The sequence below is a fragment of the Epinephelus moara genome, chromosome 11 (genome assembly GCF_006386435.1).
Source record: "Epinephelus moara isolate mb chromosome 11, YSFRI_EMoa_1.0, whole genome shotgun sequence".
Classification (NCBI taxonomy): Eukaryota; Metazoa; Chordata; class Actinopteri; order Perciformes; family Serranidae; genus Epinephelus; species Epinephelus moara.
In genome coordinates, this window is record NC_065516.1 from 23839766 (window position 1) to 23859715 (window position 19950).

General features: G+C 42.3%; 3 protein-coding genes across 4 annotated transcripts; all 3 read left to right on the forward strand.

The window, feature by feature from the left end:
* Positions 1-1407: 1407 nt before the first annotated feature.
* armc3 (armadillo repeat containing 3) lies at positions 1408-9393 on the forward strand. 2 transcript variants are annotated; one of them, XM_050056555.1, is made up of 19 exons: positions 1408-1521; positions 1690-1745; positions 1877-1994; positions 2369-2494; positions 2695-2763; positions 2867-3042; positions 3138-3332; positions 3548-3731; positions 3853-4005; positions 4091-4199; positions 4770-5019; positions 5173-5309; positions 5526-5694; positions 5925-6019; positions 7336-7419; positions 7639-7806; positions 8132-8294; positions 8495-8700; positions 9279-9393. In XM_050056555.1, exons 2-19 carry the CDS (start codon positions 1698-1700, stop codon positions 9295-9297), a joined length of 2469 nt encoding a protein of 822 aa, XP_049912512.1. In that variant the 5' UTR covers positions 1408-1521; positions 1690-1697; the 3' UTR covers positions 9298-9393. The 2 variants fall into 2 exon arrangements, with proteins under 2 accessions (XP_049912512.1, XP_049912513.1); XM_050056556.1 differs by having other exon boundaries at positions 2870-3042.
* On the forward strand, positions 9324-11820 carry msrb2 (methionine sulfoxide reductase B2). The gene is made up of 5 exons (XM_050056558.1): positions 9324-9575; positions 10194-10291; positions 10585-10661; positions 10785-10932; positions 11113-11820. The coding sequence occupies exons 1-5, from the start codon at positions 9461-9463 to the stop codon at positions 11242-11244; spliced, it is 570 nt and encodes a 189-aa protein (XP_049912515.1). The 5' UTR covers positions 9324-9460; the 3' UTR covers positions 11245-11820.
* Positions 11821-11977: 157 nt separating this feature from the next.
* Positions 11978-18661, forward strand: c8g (complement component 8, gamma polypeptide). The gene is made up of 7 exons (XM_050056557.1): positions 11978-12361; positions 13325-13470; positions 15408-15478; positions 15569-15676; positions 15794-15898; positions 16478-16513; positions 18467-18661. The coding sequence occupies exons 1-7, from the start codon at positions 12182-12184 to the stop codon at positions 18484-18486; spliced, it is 666 nt and encodes a 221-aa protein (XP_049912514.1). The 5' UTR covers positions 11978-12181; the 3' UTR covers positions 18487-18661.
* Positions 18662-19950: the final 1289 nt, after the last annotated feature.

The window sequence follows — 19950 nt, forward strand, 5'->3', positions numbered from 1 at the left end:
GGCAGACGGGTGATAATGTCCCACACCACCAGAGGTGATGTCTTTAGAGGTCATTTGGCTTTCTGGTGCACACTGTGCTGTTTCCACTGGCACTTTGCTGTGTCAGTAAGAGCACGAGGCCTCAGTGCGCCGACGCTCATTTGTTTTATGACTCACTCTTCACACCAGCACATTTACCTCAATACTATCCGGTGACCTGCACAGGACAGACCGCCATCCTGCACACACACACGGTCACACTCACGCATACACCACAGTGGCCTACACATTTCCAGTGTCAGTGTTTCCTCCTCTTCTTTTTTACGGGGAATTTAGCTGACCTTTTAATGCAGAAGTGAGATATTTGTCGATCAGTGCAGAAGCAACTGATGCCAGTCTGTTATAGAGATTTCAAGGATTCACATTTTCTTTATAATGCACATTTTGTTTTGTTGTCTTTTGACACTTTTGTCTTATAATTTAAAAGGGACTGTTCTTTATTTATCAGAGGAGGGGGTGGCTAGGGTGTTACTTTTCTTTTCTTTTCTTTTTTTTACCCTCCCTGAGGCTACAGATATTTGTCTTTAAGCCTCCCTGAGTGACTCGGGGTAAAATGCATGACCTTCCCTAGATAGATAGATAGATAGATTTATTGTCCACCTCAGTGGAAATTTGTCTTTGTCTTCTCTCAAAAATCAAAGGTACAGGCAGACACACAACACAATACACCTGAACCTGCACTTGTATAGCACCTTTCTAGTCATCTAACCACTCAAAGCACTTTTTTACACTATGAGTCACATTCACCCATTCACACACACATACCATGTATGGTAGCTGAGGCTAGCTACCATACATGGTGCCACCTACTAACACACACACACACTCACACACTGACGGAACAACCATTGAGAGCAATTTGGGGTTCAGTGTCTTGCTCAGGTATACTTTGACATGCAGGCTGGAGGAGCTGGGGATCAAACCGATGATCTTTGGAATGGTGGACGACCCACTTTGCCTCAGAGCCACAGCTGCCCCATAATATATATGATAAAATAGCAATAAAATGATTTTTTTTTAATAAACTATCACTATTTAAAGGTCAGATTTGATTATGTTTTTATCTGACGGAAGTGTTTGTCCCACATAATGTGTTGAAGAACTGTTGAAAGTTTAAAAATCCAATGATAATCTCTGTTTTTACAGTGTCTAGCTATGATAAATGGTGTAAAATCAGTGATAAAATAAATACAATATACAGTCAGTTAGAGTTGTTTCCCCTAACCCAAAATAATAATAAAAAAACTAAATCCCTCTCCAGTGCATAAAAAATATTTGACATGCCTCCCCCTTTCTGCACCACCCTCTAAAGTAAGTAACGAACAGTCCCTAACCCTCACTTAGCCAAACGTGGCAAGCGTTGCCTAGCAACGGTGTGTCAACCTCCTTTTCCACAACACGAAACTCACAGTCTGCTTCCTCTGGCCGGCTGTCATAATAATTATGAAACTTAAACTAGACCTTTAGTTTGGAACAAAATAGGTAAGTCACAGTGAACATTTGAGAAAGTGATCTGACAGTTTGTGTGTTTGTTTTGTGACGTTACTGAGTAACCGGCTAACCTGCTAAGCTGTCAGATTAGCTTTGTCGTTCAGCTAGCATGGCTACTGTGTATCCATGACTGCAGCTTATGTGGTACATTTTCTTTAGGTCACAGAATGGGAAAGAAAGGAAAGAAGGAGTGCGAAACACCCTGCAAGGAAACGGTGGGATTCATGAAAGTCTTCTCATCTTTATCCTTTTGAATCAACCTAGCTGAGGTGTTTCTGAAAGGTTTCCACGGACAGACATAAAATCATTATAAAGCATTTACATGTGTCCCTCTCTCCACACACAGTTTGAGCCACTACCTGTTGAAGGCAAAACTCCAGCAACAGTAGTGTTGCTGCTGAGCTCCCCAGAGGAGGACATCCTGGTCAAAGCATGTGAAGCAATCCACACATTTGCAGAGAAAGGTGCAGTAGGTTAACCCCTATATTTGAATAATTTTTTGTGAGCAACCCTGCAGCTAAAAACCAAAATGCACGTGTGGCTGTTATTTCCTGTCATTTAAAGTCACATACACCACCATGTATTTTGTCTCCATTTTATGCTCATAAAACACATATACTTTTCTAGATCATGTTTAGAATAATCATGTTACAATATTACATGTATATTACTATGTTTAACACCACCCCATTTCAGCTTCAATCCCGCTCCTGCCATTGTCTTTTATATTCAACTACCCTGCAGTATGTATCCGTATCTGATACATAATACATGCCCACAGGCACTCTATTTGACACCATGCTGAATTTCCCTGTCCACTGTCTCCCCCTGTTGTCAGGAGACGAGAACAAGCTTTCTCTGCTGGGACTCGGGGCACTGGAGCCTCTCAGTAAGCTCATCAGTCACAACAACAAGCTGGTCAGACGCAACGCTTTCATGGCCCTGGGCATCATGGCCGCCAATGGTGTGTCAGATAACATGGCAAATCAATGCAGACTCAATGTAACTAATGTGGCTGCCTGGTTAACTTACAGACCAATGTCCTGACCATCTGTCTGCTAATCGTTGGATTGTTTAGTGACATGTTGACTGGTTACAGAATTGACTGTTTTGCTGACTTACAGACTGAATGACTGATCGATTTGCTCATGTTCCCACTGAAAGGTGACGTGAAGAGTGCTCTGAAAAAATTTGATGTGATTCCATCGATTATTGACAAACTGTCACTTGAAGGTGAGTGATTTGATTACAAGATGAATATACACAGAAGTAGATATTTACTGTGTCATAGCTGCAACAAGCCAAAAAAATAATGCAATTTTCTCTCTTATTCAAGAAGACACAGTTGTCCATGAGTTTGCAACGCTATGCCTGGCCTCTCTGTCTGTGGATTTTGTCTGTAAGGTCCAGATCTTTGACAACAAGGGGCTGCCACCTCTAATCCAGCTCCTATCCAGCCCAGACCCTGATGTCCAGAAGAACTCAATAGATGTCATCTTTAACCTGGTTCAGGTGATTCAAAGTTATCAGCCTAGGGGATGTTACAAGGATATTAGCCAGTGGTTTCAACATTCTTGTTGTCTCTCTGTTGTACTGTACGTATGAAGGACCACCAGAGTCGTCTGGCGTTACATGAGTTGGCCGGGATACCTCCAGTCCTGGAACTTTTGAAGTCAGATTTCCCTGTCATTCAGCATTTGGCTTTAAAGATGCTGCGGAGTGTCACCACCGATAAAGATACATGCAAAGCCTTCAGGGAAGAGCAAGGATTTGAGAAGCTCATGGATATCCTCAGCAACACGGTAGGCGTGTGTGAGTGAGAGAACACATGCTTTGTGGTAACATGCTCTTCATCGTGCCCTTTAGCGTTAATAAAAATGAGAAGACAGAATATGGAGAGTAATAACTGCCTATATATGCAGTTTACGTTTGAATAAGCACTTGTTCTCAACTCTTAATACCTAAGTCTGTGTCCTCTACATCCCCTGTCTCCTACTTGCCTTTTTATTCCTTACAGGACTTAAGTGACCTTCACGCTGAGGCCTTACAGGTAGTTGCTAACTGTGTGGGTGACAGTGAGGGTTTCCAGCTGATCCACAAGGATGGAGGACTGACACGGCTCATGGAGTTTGTTCTCACCTCCACTGTGCCTGAAATCCAGTCCAGTGCTGTTAAATGCATCGCCAGGGTTGCTCAGAGCTGTAAGCACAGAGAAAGACAACAAATAATTATTTCTTTTCAACTTTACAGCCACAGGTTTGGAAGTCGTGAGGGTATATATAGCACTTTAACTGTGTGCTTTCTGTGTGTAAATGGGTGTAGCTGAGAGCCGCAAACTGCTCCATGAGCAGAATGTGGAGAAGGTCCTGGTGGAGCTTCTGTCTGCGGCGGACATTGGCGTGAAAGCAGCTGGCTGCCAGGCTGTGTCCGCCATGAGCTTCCACCTAGCCAGCAAAGACTGCTTCAGAGACCTGGGTACACACACATTCACACAGCCACTGTGACATCAGCACGCTCACCACGATGAAGTGTGAATGAGTGTGATGTATGTGTGTTTCAGGTGGTATCCCTGCAGTTGTACAGCTGCTGAATGGCGAGGATTTGGCGTTGAAAGAGGCAGCTACCCAGGCCCTCTCTAACCTCACACATAGCAACCAGCTCAACGCACAGTGAGTGACGATTACGATTATGTTAATGTCATCACCACAGGAAGTTGCTTGAGTATGCCATGAGGTATTAATATGTGCAACTTACTGCCAGATGTGTGAAACATTAAGGAGATAAGTTTGTACTCTCTAAAAGCGAGGCTTAGGAGGAGGCGGTGTTTTAAAGTTGAGCAGTGCACCTTCCTCTCCACTGTTTCACAAATGATTTAATGCTTCATCCGTCTCCTCATGGTTCTCCTTCACTAAATATCTCTTTACCTCTCTACTCTCCCTTTCTCCATTTTATCGTCCACCTTTTTATTCCCCTGACAAATCTTCCCTATACCCATCGTTTCTCACTGTCTGACTTAATATTTCAGTATTACTGTCTCCTTCCGTTTTCAGGACATTCAACTCCACCTCCCGTGCATCATTCCCTCACTAGCCTTACTATTAATGTTTGTTTCCCTTTTACAAAGCACACACTCACGTTATATAAATTAGATGCTGTATGCCGTGTTATTAGACTGTATTTGTAGTCAGCTCTGTAGGTTTGCAGTTAATCCCCCACCTCCATTTCTGTGGTGTCTGCAGTGCGGTGTATGAGGCAGGAGGCCATGAGATACTTGTCCAGCAGCTGTATGCAAGCTGCCCCAGGACGGTGGCCAATTCCGCTGCCACACTTGGCAACATGGCAGGACAGGAGGTCATCCGCTGCAGTATCTTGTCACGTGGAGCCATACAGGCTCTGGTGGAGCCTTTGAAGTCCACAGATACACAAGTCCTGGTCAATGCCACGCTGTGCCTGGTAGAGCTGGCCTGTGATACAGATGCTAGGGCAGAGGTTGGTGTTTGTGTCCGTCTAATGTCTGTTCAGACTGCTGCCTTGTTGTAATGTGTGCAAATGACAAAAATATGAGATGTGGAGAGGAGGTTTGCATAAAGGAAATATATGTTAATTTCAATGACTACCTAACATTTACCACCTGTCCTATAGCTACAAAGCGCTGGAGGCCTTGAACCACTTGTCAATTTACTGCGCACCTATCACAAGGAGTTGCTGCACAATGCATGCTTGGCTATCAATGTCTGTGCCAGTGACATGCCCACTGCTGTGGAGATGTGTAAATTTGGGTAAGACTCTGAGATGACAGATAACAATGAAACCAGGACATGACAGACAAATCATAAAATGTAGTCTCTTATATAGCCAGTAGATGGCAGTATAGGACAATATTATGTGTCTCCATAAGGAAGTGTGAGAAATTTTGGTCATTAGTGTGTATGCTTGTCAATGTGAGCACTCATCTATCTATCATCAGTGCCTGAATATCTGTTTGTGTGTTTCAGAGCTCTGGAAATGCTCCAGGAGATCAACCAGTCAGTGAATCGAAGGAGCACTTTCAGCAAGTTGGCCATGATCAGCCTGCTTAACTCCAACTTATCCGTCAAGTACAGCCTGACAGGTCATTTGGCCGCCACTGACATCATTACTGATGGCTTCTATGATGCGGGGAAGGTGTGTGGAGGCTATTTAAACTGATGTGAAACAGACGTTGCTGAAAGGAATGTGAGCTAAATTTGAATTAAACAAATCTCTGTTTAAATCTCCAGACGTGCTCGTAATTAGTTATTTTGGAACTTGAACTTGTTGGGCTGATCTGTTTCATCTGTCTTTTGTGAAGGAAACACACTGTAGCAAGGGGTAGTTTCACATATCTTACCTATTCACATCTCTTTCGCTCTCAGGCTCGTCCAGGTCAGAGGATTCTGACTTTACAGGAACTGTCCAAGCAGCCTGTCGATGAGCATCGGCCCATCATTGCTGTCAACACAGCAACAGAGTATGTTGTGTTTTTTTTTTTGTATGCATCATATTCTAGCCCAGTAAAATCTAAATGTTAGGACAGAAGTGTATCCAGCAGCTCCCCAAACTGTAACAGCTAACTGGGCCTCTTACACTTCAAGTACTGTGGGAGTGGGAAACTAACAAGAACAACCACACAGATGGTGCTGGAGCATTAGCTGAGACTTGGCAAGTTTCCTACACTACCAGTCACACCATGTAGTTTGCCTGCACAATTTATTGTGGCTGTGAGATTACTATCACCCTCCCCTTGTCTGCTCCAATCCAGTGCTCCACTCTCTCCCCTCTCGCTTCTCTTCCCCCCCCCCCCCCCCACCTCTCCCCGTTGCCTTCAGTGTGCCCCGTTAGCGTGGCCTCACAGGGTAAACGATCCCATTTTTTTAAGATGGCAACACACTCAAAGAGCTTTTGTGTTTAGACTAATGGACTTACACGCACAGCCATGCAGTGCACATGCATGCACAGCCACGAAGATGCCTGCACGTAACACACATGCACGTTGCCCGAGACACAATAAGCAACACACTGTGGGTATTAAGGGCTATACATGCACACACACACACTAATGCTCCCACATGCTCCCAGCATTTTGATGAATTAACGTTGCCAAATAGAGCAGTACCCCCTCAGGGTACCTCTGGTCCACCCTATTTCCACCATGTCCTCCCCTTCAGCATGCACACACACCAACAACATCTCAGGCATTCTTAAACAGTGTGTTATGTAATCTTGATCTCATGCCGTATCATCCACGGCTTAGAGGGACCTGAGTTCAACCTTTTAACTATGTAAAGCAAAATGTCTCATACTAAAATTAATTAATGTCTGTCTCCTGAGTAAACACACACATTGTATAACTTATATTAATTACCTTGACTCTGGAGGTGCAGCTTTTGCTCATTTGTCTGCATATCTTAGGAAGATGAGAATGTTGGACACATGTTGGAAACTTTGTAATCATACAATTAAAATCTTGGTCATAATTTTAAAATAGCAGAGGAACACAATGTTACAGTGTAAGTGTTTGGAATAATGTGTTAGAAAATTGTGTTGGCACTGGATACTGCTAACTGGATGCCTTCTAATTTCCTTGTGAAATCTACATAATAATAATAGTAGCTCTCCGACACACACGCATACATAGTCCAATGTACATATTGTGCGCTACAAGTACAGATAGAGACACCTAAATCATGCCAGCAACTGAAACTATACAAGAAGAAGCATGAAAGATAGACTAAGAGTGCTGCGCTCGGTTATATAAACCATTTTATCCTTGTCCTTCTGGTGCAGAGAGACAGTGGATGTGCCAGAAGAGAGGCAGAGCAACCCATCAGAAGCAGACACCGGCAGCAAGGGAGACCGCAGGACACCAAGGTGAGCGTGTCTGTGTGTGCGGGGGTGGGGATACTTACAGTATCATCATGTATAACACTGTCTTACTCAAGTTAGCCAGTAGTTTACATCTTAACACACTCAACACAAGAATCTTGGGTTTCAATTCTTAAAAGGATCTGTGTAATTTATGAGCACATTTTACATCCAAAGAGATGATGATATTCTGACTCAGATTTAATGTACTGTCTCTGTGTACAGGAAGAAGAAAGAGGATGACAAACAGAAAGATGAGACCCAGCCTGAGTCTCCTACAGAAAAACCGTGGAAGATGATGGACGACGAATCGTTGCAGGTTCTAGTTGAAAAGGTCAAAGAATCCGTCCTCCCACTGAGTGATGAACGAGAGCAGTATGCCGCCCTGGCCAGGTGATGGATTCATGCAGTCAGCACATAACCAACATGCCGAGGTTTCATTACAAATAAAGAGGAAAATCCTCTCATAGTATGTGATCGTCAGCCATTGTTTTCAATTTTCCAGAATCATTAAAGCAAATTGAAACAAGACACCCTGGAAACTGTGTTAGCGCACCAGTTCGTGAGGTGTTAGTGGGGGTTCACATGATGACACAAGGGGCATGTTACAGCATTATAGACACACACCACTGTGAGCCTGCAGGATGAAAACAAACACACATATTGAAGGTTTCTGCATTGTAATGTTTTTTTTTGTGTGTATGTGTTTGGATGCCAGGCTGGTGAGTGATGCCATGGGTGGAGCCGTAGAGATGGAAAAGTTACATGAATTCCCATGGGTGCTGCACCTCAGCGAGCTCAAGTTTCAGCTTCAGTGTAATGTTGTTCCCATCGGTTTGATCAGCAGGGGATTCTACTGCCACAGGGCACTTCTCTTCAAGGTACCACCATCTGAGCTATATCATCATCACTCCCTTCTCTTCCAGACTTTACATTTCACTCACATCCTTTAACTCCTCCTCTCTAAGATCACCCCATCCTCCACTTAAAGTATTTTTATTGTAACCCTCTCTACTTAATCCATTTCATTTTCAAATTATACTCTAACACCCTGACCTGTCTCCTCTCTTTCACTTTTCAGTGTCTGGCTGATTGCATCGGAATGAGCTGCACACTTGTTAGGGGCGAGTACAGCCGGGCTTGGAATGAGTTACTCCTTTTCAATGGGAACATCTCCAGGAATGAGCGCTCTTCACAGCCCTGCTGCTACATAGTGGACCTTATGCACCTGCCTGGAAGCCTGCTGAAAGCCGGTACCCCTGCTGCTGAGCAATACCAGACATTTCAGTAATAGATATTTAAATTGTATTATATGGGAGACATTTAAACCATGTAATAGATTATTATTAAAGCATTAATTGGTTATCAGATGGTCTTAAAATGCTGTTTGTGCCTTCACTGAGGTCAGCTGATTGAAATGAAAATATATTTTTGCACGCTCGGATTACTCTGCACCAAATAAAGTTCCTAATATGTTTCAGATTGTTAAAGCTCTGATTATAGGCTACCTTTTGGTTTACAATGACCTCACTGTGCACTTTTTTTTCTTTTTAAAAACTGTTTATTTGTTAATGTTGACAGAAAAAAACATTCACACAGTTTTATCATAATTTTACATGTGCATAACATCACCTACTGTACAGTGCAAATAATATAGACACATGCATAAAATGGCATGATACAGATGTACACCTGCTCATACATACACATAATTTAAATGCATGTACTCATATAGGCCTGCATTACATGCACTCATAAAATGGTTGTAATTTTTGAAGCCATAAAGCTGCTGCACAATTATGATGCACTTTGCACATTGTCCAGCAATAAAAAGCGCGTGAACCATGTTAACCTATATACTGCAGCTGGAGGTGTGATTTTTGACCGGGTCACCCAGCTACCAGCTCGGATCAGCCGGGGGAGGACCGGCGCGAACTCGCCGCGGCATGAACAATCCCGACGCAGCGAGCGCACTTGGCTCCACTGATATCAGCAGCACTTGACTTCAGACAGACTTTACACAGCGGGAGCAGTAGCAGCAGCAAACATGTCTCGTCTCACCGCCCGTCTCTTCGTGGTAGTGTCTCAACATGCGACAGCCAGATCTGTGGTGTTACCGAGGAGGATCCCGGCGTTCATCCGTCCTGTGTGCACATCTCAAGGTACTGGGGAGACTTTTTCTTTACTGTCGCTCTGTTGTGCAGGAGTTTTGGTATCCTAGGCTGCAAACTCCTGCAGGTGCACCATGCTGCTGTGTTTTTAACAAAGCACTAAGAAGAAGAATCATGCAGCTTGGGCCAAAAAAGACTTTCAGCAACAATATATTTGGGATCAGAGTAATTTTACTTAAGGAGTTAGAATTAAGTTAAATTTTATGACTGATTTGTTCAGAAATGTTGAGCAGTACACTTCCAAGTCATGTGATAAGAAACATTTTCTCAACTTGCCATAGTGCCCAGGGTCTGTGTTTTAATGTGGTTCCCAACTGGTCCAGCCATGGGGTCCAGACTTGTCTTTAATGATTAGTTCAAGGTCCCAGAGTTTAACACATTCAGTGTCATACTTGCATTTGGCCATGTCTTTGAGCTAGTTTGCTGTCTCTCTCAAGTAGCTACAGGTTAGAGACTCACTTATTTGGTTCAATGTTGTCAAAAACTGTTTTTATTTATGTGTATTTAAGCTACTTGAGTGATTAGGACCATTAGATATAACTCCGTCTGTTCCACATGCACAACAAAACTCCCCTGGGACTTCTTCACTGTTACCTCTGCTCTCTGCAGGCCTGCAGTCACTCACCCGTTACGATGAGACAAAAGACTGGCAAAAGAAACTGACCCCAGAACAGTATGTAGTCACCAGAGAAAGAGGGACAGAGGTGGTGAGTACAACACTGCCAAACTGACTTACATATTTTCTGATAAACATCAGCACAGTTTCAGGTGGACTTTGCTCGTCACTGTGTCAGGTTGAACCAGTTCACCTACAGACCTGGTTATTTATGAATTAGAGGCTGCCTGAGGACAGCTATTAGCTTGAGACACAGAGTGTGTAATAAAATTAGGACAAGTTACTGTATTGCACTTGTAAAATCATCATCATCCTAAAGGACACACAACTAATAACATGGGGAAATGATCCTTTACACGTGTGTTTGTTTGTGGGTGTTTTCAGCCCTTCAGTGGGATCTACCTTAACCACTTCGAGGTGGGGATGTACCACTGTGTCTGCTGTGATGCCCCACTTTTCAGGTAACAGTTTGCACCTGAATGTTAAAGGAATACTTCCCCACATTTTTATTCGGACAGCCATGAATTGAATTAAAATACATTAGCAGTTGCTAATTGCTGAAACGCTCCCTCCTCTCTTAACAGTTCAGAGGCTAAGTATGACTCTGGGACAGGCTGGCCTGCATTCAAAGAGGCTCATGGGACATGGGAGCGTGACGAAAGCTCCGCCTCCATCATCCGTCGCCCTGACAACAGCCTGGGTAGCGCTGGGACAGAGGTCCTTTGTAAGAATGTGAGTTGTTCTCTGAGCTATGGAGCCAAAGTTCAGTTAGCTTATTTTAGTTGTATTAGGTCATATAGCTTTGTGTGCAGTTTTTAAAGTCAGAATTTCATGTGTAGTTTTCTTCAAATACAACCATGATTTTGTGTTTTTGAAAGGTTTATGACTGTTGTGTGTTTGTGTTTGATGCAGTGTGATTCCCACCTGGGTCATGTGTTTGAAGACGGACCGGATCCGACGGGTCAGCGGTTCTGCATCAACAGTGTGGCCCTCACGTTTAAACCCAGAGGAAACAGCAAACCTGGCGAGGATGAGCGGGACTAAAACACACTTATGTGTCATTTCACACCTTTTCTTTTACGAGGCAAATTAAAGGACCGCCTGAATGTCAGAGGATTCATTCAATGGTTTTGACCTAAACATATTTGCTAGTGAGAAGCTTTGTGTGTGTCTAAATGAATGAATTTTGGGGGAAGAGGACCTCCTGGTGTTTATTAAACCGGTAAAGAATTCAGCTCAGTCGCTTGTGAAGAAAATGTATGCACTGGAGGAAAGTCTACGCACAGAACATGATGTACATGATTCACACAAAGTCAAACTGCAGGCCATCGGCTCCATTAATGAATAACATACTTCCCAAAGTCACTGTTTTAACTGTTTGTATTTTTCACAAATGTTTGTTGAGTTGGTAATTTTGTTTTAAACTGAACGTATGAATGTCAGCATACACTGGGCCTCTTTGTCTGTAGAGATTGTGAAACACAGGAAGTTCTAACATTGCTGCTTTGTGTGTTTTTCAGTCCGGGGTCACATTAACACATCAATTGTTTTGTTTTTTTAGGAACTGTATAAAATTGAATGATACTTTGTCAATAAATGCATATCTGGGTTTTCTCTGAATCTATGGTTATGCTTCACTGACGGCAGAGTTTACTGAGGGTTTAAAGTCAGAATATAATCAGGATTTGTTGCTGCCCCCCTTCAGATGCACACATTGCAGCACATCTCTGCTGGTAAACCAAGTTAATCTTTAACTGAACAGGCCATCCTCTATTTCACTTTGTTTGTCCCCTGCTCTCTGTCTGTTTATGCATTTCCTCTGTGTGTTTGAGGTTGAGTAAAGCAGATTGAGAACAGCAGACTGCAGATTGAGACAGAGAGGACAGAAAATCCAGTACAAAAAGAAGAAAAGAGTGTAAAAAAGAAAAGTTAGAATACAGGAACCTGAACACTCCTATAGGAGAAGAAGACTGACTCTAGGATGGCTGGAGTATGGCGTTGCATGCTGGCAGTGGCGTTAATGTGTGTGTGTCTGTGGGATTCCACTGAGGCTGTAGGGGGGGCTGTGAGTCGACCGCGACCCCAAAGACGACCTCGCAAGAAGCCAAAGGTTGAGCCTATCGACGTGACCCCAGCTGCACAGAACGTTGACATACAACAGGTAATAAACTGGAGGAGGAGGAGGAGGAGGAAGAGGTGTGTGTTTGACTTGTGGATTACTTCTATGTTAATGTTTAAAGTGCTCCTTTGTCTTTATATGTTCTCCTGTCTGTGATTGCCGCCTTTAAATCAAGCTTCATAGCTAGATAGGTAGAGAAACCAGTGCTGTATCCAGGTAGAGGATTGCAGCTGTGTTAACTGTGCCGTTACCTGACCTTTGCACACTGACCTTGTGATTGTGTTTCTCACTGGTTTGTACCAGAATACATCAATAACACAAACAAATAGGATTGTAAAGTAATCAGTGGAAGCCATGACGAATCACCTCAACAGAATAGCCGAAAAAGATAATTATTGCTTTGAGGAGAACATAGGGGAAGTGAAGGTTTTGACACAAGGACCATTTTTGGCATTGCCATCTCTCAATTAATGCAGCACATGTTTACCCTTTTCTTTTATATTGATAAATGCAATTAAGGATACTAAAACAGATGACATTTAAATGCAACTTTAGGAGGTTGACCAGTTGCAAACTTCTATCCAAGTACCCATGCTGAAGAGAGAAATGTGTTTTCCAGAGACTCAAACATCCAAACATGTTAGTCTGTTTGGTCATGGATTAGTGAGGGGGCTGGCAAAGTGAACGTGCTTGTGTAACTGTGTCAATATGGGTGTTTTAGGTAATAAGGGGAATTTCAGTGAAACAGAATTTGAGCATAACAGAAGATAATAAATCAGGACATTCAAAGCAGATGTGTCCTTTTCACTTGGAGAACAGAGAAAGCTTAAAAATTAAATAAGAGCTCATCTGACCCTGGTAAAATAGGAGAAGTCCTAGGTAGAAATGGTTTGCATGAGTAGGATTGCTTGATAAGAATGAATGTAAAGAAAATATTACAAATATTACGTCAGAGCCTTAGGAGATATGTGAAAATCTTGCTTATTTTCCATGTCTCTGTCGCAGATGACAGGAACTTGGTACCTGCTAAACACCGCCTCCAAATGCTCTTACCTGATAAATCATGGAACCAAGGTGGAGCCCACAGTCATGACCCTCACACGTTCCTCTCCCACGGATGAGACGCTGTCTGTTAGCACAAAAACAAGACAGTAAGTAACACCATCTACATCATTAAGCACTCACTGTGCATGTACTATAGCTCACTGTGACCCTTCAGTACCTTTATTGACCGACAGAGGGGGCAAATGTGCCACAAATCTCTCTACTGTCCTCATTCTGCTCTGAGTTCATGCCTCAGCCACATGTGTTTTATTTTATTTGTGTGTATCCTCGAAAACAGGAAAAAGGCCGAACAGTTAAATCCATCAGCTTTCCCTCATCTTTTGAAAAACTGTCAGGTCATCGTGACCTGGCGGACGCAGAATGACAGAAATACAATGCAACACTGAAATGGAAAAAGTGTGTGTGTTGTTTTTGTGGGACATTCCGTGACATCTTTGCTGTGATTTCAACTCTTTGAATCCTTTTTGGCACAAACAGAGGAAAATCATGTTTTTTGGGTGTTTTTCTCATGTGGCATTAGAAAGCCAGGTCAATCTGGCCTGAGGCTGAGCTGTGTGGTTAGATCAGGGGTTGGCAGCCTTTACTTTCAAAAGAGACATTTTTTTAAACCAAAATAATTGTAAAACATCTGTCTGGAGGTGCAAAACATAACTGAGCTTCATATGAAGGTAACACAGCCTATTGAGTCTAAATTAGCCAATTAACATTATTAATAGGTCTAAATGAGCATTCATTAATATGTCTTACCACAAGGTGGCGACTCTGCAGTGGGCTCTTTATGATTATTCGCTACCTTAACTCTGCAGCGCTGGCGTTAAACGCAAACAAACCTATCCACACCCTACCCAGTGAACAAGCCCGGTCTCACTCAGAAGTCATCGAAATCTGGCGCTTGGCCAGTGACTTGCCGCGCCAGAAACCACGAAAAAAAGGCATCCTTTAACGTCGGCATGACACGCAGCTGGTTTCAGTTATAGTTAAAGGGCAACTGGCAGCATCAGGGGGAAGCGCGGTGGGACAAGGACAAAAGTTAAGGCGGCGAAAGTTCGAATGAGACGGGTGGGAGGGGTGGTGGATGGGTCCAACAAACACCTACTTTCGGTCCCGTAAGAGTCTAAAGTCAAACCCTGTTCTTTTTTTCCCAAACCCAACCGTGTGTTTGTTGTTGAAGGAAAAAAAACAAAGTGCATTTATTTTGAAAGAGACTGTATGTAAACGGTAAATTTCCAGTTAAAACGGAAGTGTATTTTGAAAGAAGATGTATGTAACAGGCAGAACTTGACACGGTGTCTCAGGAAGTCAACAACCAACGCACCCAGGGTACCTTGCACGTCGTATGTGGACGTAGAAAGTCCATGACCAAAGGTCAATATGTGATGAGGTCGGAGTGAGAATGTGTTGAGAGAACACCAACCGGGATAGGATATTATTTGCACACTGCAGAGGATGAAAAATCTCACTAAAGCAAATCCTGGTGAAATATGGTTGAAATGTGAACATTCCATCAATGTCTACAAATAGACGGTGAAAAAACTGTCAGTTTTGTATGAGGGCTGGGCAATATGAAGATGTTATATAATTACTGAGATATGAGACTATATATCGTCTAAGATTCTGGATATTGTTGTATCATGAGTGATGCAAATTTATCAACTTACCAGACTTTTTGTTTAAAGGCTTGCCTTAACCTACTTAGTCCTTACATCCATATATATATATATATATATATATATATATATATATGATGGATGATTGTTGATCATAAATCTCATCATGTTAAAATTAAAATGCTAAAAAGGGGTTAGATTACGAAACAGTGTATATGTATGTCTAATGTCTGTTTCTACTGGGTCATCAAATGTCTCACCTGAAACACTCTTGTCTTGTCTTGTCTTCTCTTTTCGTCTCGTCCCATCACATCACGTCTGGTCTGGTCTGGTCTGGTCTTATCTCATCTCATCTCATCTCAACTCTACTCTTCTTGTTTCGCCTCTTTCCGTCTGGTCTGGTCTCCTCTCCTCAGTAATCACCAGTGTTGGGAGATATTACAAACTTACGATCTAACACCAACCCCAGGAAAGCTAACACTTAAAGGTCAGTGCCTCCCTCATTAAGCATGACTGATAAACAATAGTGCAATGCAGCATTTCTTTGTTCCACCATGCTCTCTGTTGTTTCCACCAGGAACTCGTCCTGAGCTGAACACTGAGATAGCGATCGGGGAGACGGACTACACTTCATATGCGATCATGTACTACCAGAAACGGTGCAAGATCACGATGAAACTCTATGGTTGGTTCCTGAGCCACGTGGCCTTTGTTTGGTATTTCAGATCTAAAAGCCAGATGGTAGTCCTGATAATCTCGTGTTTTAAATGTCCTGGTGTTTGTTTCTGTGCTCTGTATGCAGGCAGGTCTACAGACAATCTGTCGGAGCCGATGCTAACCAAGTTTGAGCAGCTTGCTGAAAAACAGGGTTTGGGGCTGGCATACCTCTTCCCCTTCCCCACATACAGTAAGTCCACATTCACCTGAAAAATAAAACAAAATAAACTATGTTAGCAACTGTAATATTGAATGTAGGGTGGCATAATAGGCCTCAGCAGCTCTGAAATCTAGCTTGAAAGGATCTCCAGTACTCGGCATATTCATAAAAGTAGTTTGGAATATTGTGCTACTTTTCAAAATAAAGTTGTAAGGAGCTCTATGTCATATTCAGAGCATATCAATGATTCAGAGGTTGTCTGCACACGGCTCTCAACATGGACGATACTGAGCCAGCGGCTAGCAGCTAATGGTGCTAACAGTACAGCCGAACCATCTGTAACAGCGAAAAACAGAGAAGCTCAAAATGAAACACACTCAGAGGGAACGTGATTTCATTCTCTGCCCAAGGCGATATTACTCCACTTTATCTTTACAGAGCAAATAGTTGCCTGCTGCAACATTAATATTCTGAATGTTGCATTAAGTGTGGTTTAAAAAAATAAAAAACATATTGCATTAATTACCGATGTAAAGGATGACGATGTAGTCGTACACCTGCTTCATCGGCTGCATGTAAATAACTGTGAACTCTTTTTTTCTTTTCTAGGTCACTGTGGTGACGTGGACCAGGATCATGTCATCAGTAAGTTAAATGTGTAAAAAAACAACAACAAAAAAACAGATATAACAACTATAATTCTATGATGGAACAAAATGTGTGATAATTAAAAGACTAAAGTGGGATTTATACTTTTGCGTCCAATCAACACCATAGAGCCTACGCTGTAGTCTGACGTGCACCTCCCCAGAAATGTAACTCCATGTTACTGTGACGCAGACCTCCTGTCTATTTTTGTAAGATGAAACCATTTCCCTCAGTGGAAATGAAGCGTTTATTTACCTTAATTTCACAGATAAGAAACAATAAATTGTGAAGACAATAAAGCCTCCACAAAATAGCATTTTAAGTTTAAGAAATCTCTGCTCATTGCTAGGCTAATTTATACAATGTAAAATGCCATAGGCTTGTGCTAATAACGTTAGCATGTTATATTTGTTTGGAAAACGTGTTTAGTATAAGACAGTTGTTTTGTCGGTGAGCCTTGTGAGTTGTAATGGAGCCAAATTTTGTAACATTACCTTTGTTAAATGTTGCTGTTGTCCCTGGCTTCATATGAGAAGAGGAAAAGTCCACTAGCCACCAGGCTAATTTATACAATGTAAAATGCCACAGGCTTGTGCTAGTAACATTAGCATGTTGTATTTGTGGGGAAAATGTGTCCAGATAAAGACACGTGTTTGTCTGTGAATGCTGCGATTTGATTTGTGTACTTGTGTTTGAAATTGTCTCTATTAGGTTATGTTTAGTGTGTATTTTGGGTGTGTTTTGAATCATCTAAACTTTACAGCACTTCACAGAAACCTCCACTGACAACTAGTGTTTTGGAGGTGTAACTGCAGAGTGACACAGACACACCACCGCACAAGTACAAATGCTCACAATGGCATGAACCACGTGCATAGGCCACAGTGTAGGCCCTGCATAGAGCAGACGGACAAGTATAAATCCTACTTAGCATAAAAAAGTGACAGAGTTGAATGAAGCAGCTGACAAATCTTGCAAATACAACTTTTCATTAAATTGCCATGGCTGCCACTTTTGTTTTTAGGAAACAGTTAAAATATTTTTCAGTTCTTCAGCTGTCAGTGTCGCTCACAGACTTAATATATTGTACATCGAGTATTTTCACAGGTCACTACACACTGCAGTACATTGGAATCCCGTCTATGACTTCGAGCATTTCATCCTAGTCAGTGTAACTGGTGTTTCACTGGCTCAGTGCATTGCATGTCCATCATCATTTCACCTTCCCAGCTGAGGTGCTACTGTGTGCCAGTGCTTAATGAGGACATATGTATTCTCCTGCTCTGTTCCTCCTTGTATAATGACCTGTAATTATTATGTGGCACTGTGCGTCTAAGATGTACGCTTCTGCAGCAATGCCAGTGAGAGAGGTTACAGCACAGTAACTGTCCTTGAATTAAGTGATTATGATAGGTTAATGGAATTACTGGGTTGTAAAATTTGACTGCTTTATTATTGATGTTGTAAAACATTTTTGGAGGGAGATAATGTCTCACAATTTTAACATTTAAACATGATGATGATTCAAATAAGCATTTTAAAGAAGTGTGATTTGGGGGGGAAGACATTCATGAAAATCCCGAGACGTTTTTGCAAAAGCACAGCAAACATGGACTTAACAGTGGATATGTCTTCCTTTCCTGCCACCTTATAATTTCATAGTACCTTCAAAAAAAATGCTCAGATGCTCTAAAGGTTACAAAATAATTTCAACAGGCTGTTATATCATGAGAGAGAGAGACAGAGATTGGTCGAGAGCAGCTTTAAGGAAACCAATGACCTGTCGCCGTGACCTTCCCAAACAGTTTTCACGTTTGCTCCTGCAGGCTGTGCATGTGTCAGGTTCAGTTATTTAAACTTTGTCAGCAACATGTTATCCAATCTCCACTCCCTGATTAAAACAGCAGCACAGCGTCTTTGTAATTTAACCTTTCACTCTTTTGTTTTCAGACTGTGTCCCCACATGCTGAGGAGGCAGAGCCGTGCAGCAGACAGATCCAGCCTTGCAGTGTTCTGCAGTTCTTACGCAAATATCTAATTATTGTATCACTGAAGTTGTTGAAAGACTGAACAAAGGTCTTGAAATTGTAAAGCTGTCACCTTTAAATGTTACCAGATACAAATAAATAAAATGGAGCACAATCACGTTGGTGTCAGATGTTTTCATTTTAGAAAATCCACTCTGGATCTCATCTGCCACCAGCTGAGTCTGTGGTGAGAAGTCATTCTCATGCATGGCTTATTATCATGTTAACTCCATCCCATCATTTCCTGCTGAGATTTACAATTCAGTGTGAGTGTCAGTGTGAATGCTTCTTGGGGTGTGTGTGAGGACATAGAGGATTCAGGGATGGGGGTGGGAGTTAATCGAGCCCAGATGTGGAGCCCAAAAGGGGTTGTGAGAGTTTGGTTATAAAACTAGGTTACCAAAGTGCTTCTTGATGCTGCCCCTAGCTCCTCCCAGCACCTCTGTGTCTGAGTGTGTGTTACATAACATGCTGGTTGCAAGTCGGCGCCCGCCTTGTCTCTAATGGAGCTCTGCTGACTTCATCAATATATTTTTGCCAATGAAGAATTCACAGCCAATAAGCTCATTACACATTACACAACATGTTATATACAGTTCTTATGAGCAATGCTGGATTCGGGGGTATTATTCAACACATAATGCAGAGATTTAATGTCAAACAAGATGTTTCACCGGACTCTTCTTCTCACTATGTTGTTTCACAACTTAACGGGGAACTATGCCATTTCTAAACTGTTCTTCATATGGTCCAAGACAGTCCAAAAATATTAGTTAACACGAATAACTCACTCCCAAATCCAAAACACTATAGTGCTAAAACTCAAATTTGCCATGTCACAGAGTACAAAGTCTAGAGCTGCTCCATAGACAATGAATCAGGAAAGATGTTCTAGGTGACACTGAAGCCCCATTTCCGCCAAAAACGTTCAGTAAAGCACCTTTAGAACCAAAAATAACCCCACATGTACCTAGACCCTGGATTGGTTTAGCGTCTACGTCGCAGACAGTGCTCCTAAATGTGAGCAGGGTTGCTGTCATTCACTGTTCTTTCCAGCTTTTGCTGTATTTCCTCCTCAGTCTGCACCTTGTTTACCGTCCACAGAACAGGGTTGCGTGCCAACATTTGGAGTGAGAGTCTCTCCTGATGGGTTATTTAAAAATAGTAGGTTTGTGCACTGGGTGCTTCTCAGACAAGTAGTGTTGTTGGAGTGCACCAGAATGATGCTCCAACACGTTTTTATTTTCTCCAAATGAGGATTAGAATATGCAGTTCCCAAAATCTGTTTGAAATGCATATATATAGCCTATATATGTATTTAAATGCTCAATCATCCACTCATCAGTAAAGGTGTATGTCATCCAAGAGAGACAATAAAAACTAAAGTAATGGTTAAAAGTGTGTTGG

Excerpts from the sequence above, each read along its gene's own strand:
- msrb2 (XM_050056558.1), top strand. The coding sequence starts at position 9,461 with ATGTCTCGTCTCACCGCCCGTCTCTTCGTGGTAGTGTCTCAACATGCG. Across the intron at positions 10,292-10,584 it reads GAGAAAGAGGGACAGAGGTG|CCCTTCAGTGGGATCTACCT; the intron begins GTGAGTACAACA and ends GGGTGTTTTCAG. Across the intron at positions 10,662-10,784 it reads TGTGATGCCCCACTTTTCAG|TTCAGAGGCTAAGTATGACT; the intron begins GTAACAGTTTGC and ends CTCTCTTAACAG.
- armc3 (XM_050056555.1), top strand. The coding sequence starts at position 1,698 with ATGGGAAAGAAAGGAAAGAAGGAGTGCGAAACACCCTGCAAGGAAACG. Across the intron at positions 2,495-2,694 it reads GGGCATCATGGCCGCCAATG|GTGACGTGAAGAGTGCTCTG; the intron begins GTGTGTCAGATA and ends TCCCACTGAAAG. Across the intron at positions 4,006-4,090 it reads AGACTGCTTCAGAGACCTGG|GTGGTATCCCTGCAGTTGTA; the intron begins GTACACACACAT and ends TGTGTGTTTCAG.
- c8g (XM_050056557.1), top strand. The coding sequence starts at position 12,182 with ATGGCTGGAGTATGGCGTTGCATGCTGGCAGTGGCGTTAATGTGTGTG. Across the intron at positions 15,479-15,568 it reads AGGAAAGCTAACACTTAAAG|GAACTCGTCCTGAGCTGAAC; the intron begins GTCAGTGCCTCC and ends TGTTTCCACCAG. Across the intron at positions 16,514-18,466 it reads GGACCAGGATCATGTCATCA|ACTGTGTCCCCACATGCTGA; the intron begins GTAAGTTAAATG and ends TTTTGTTTTCAG.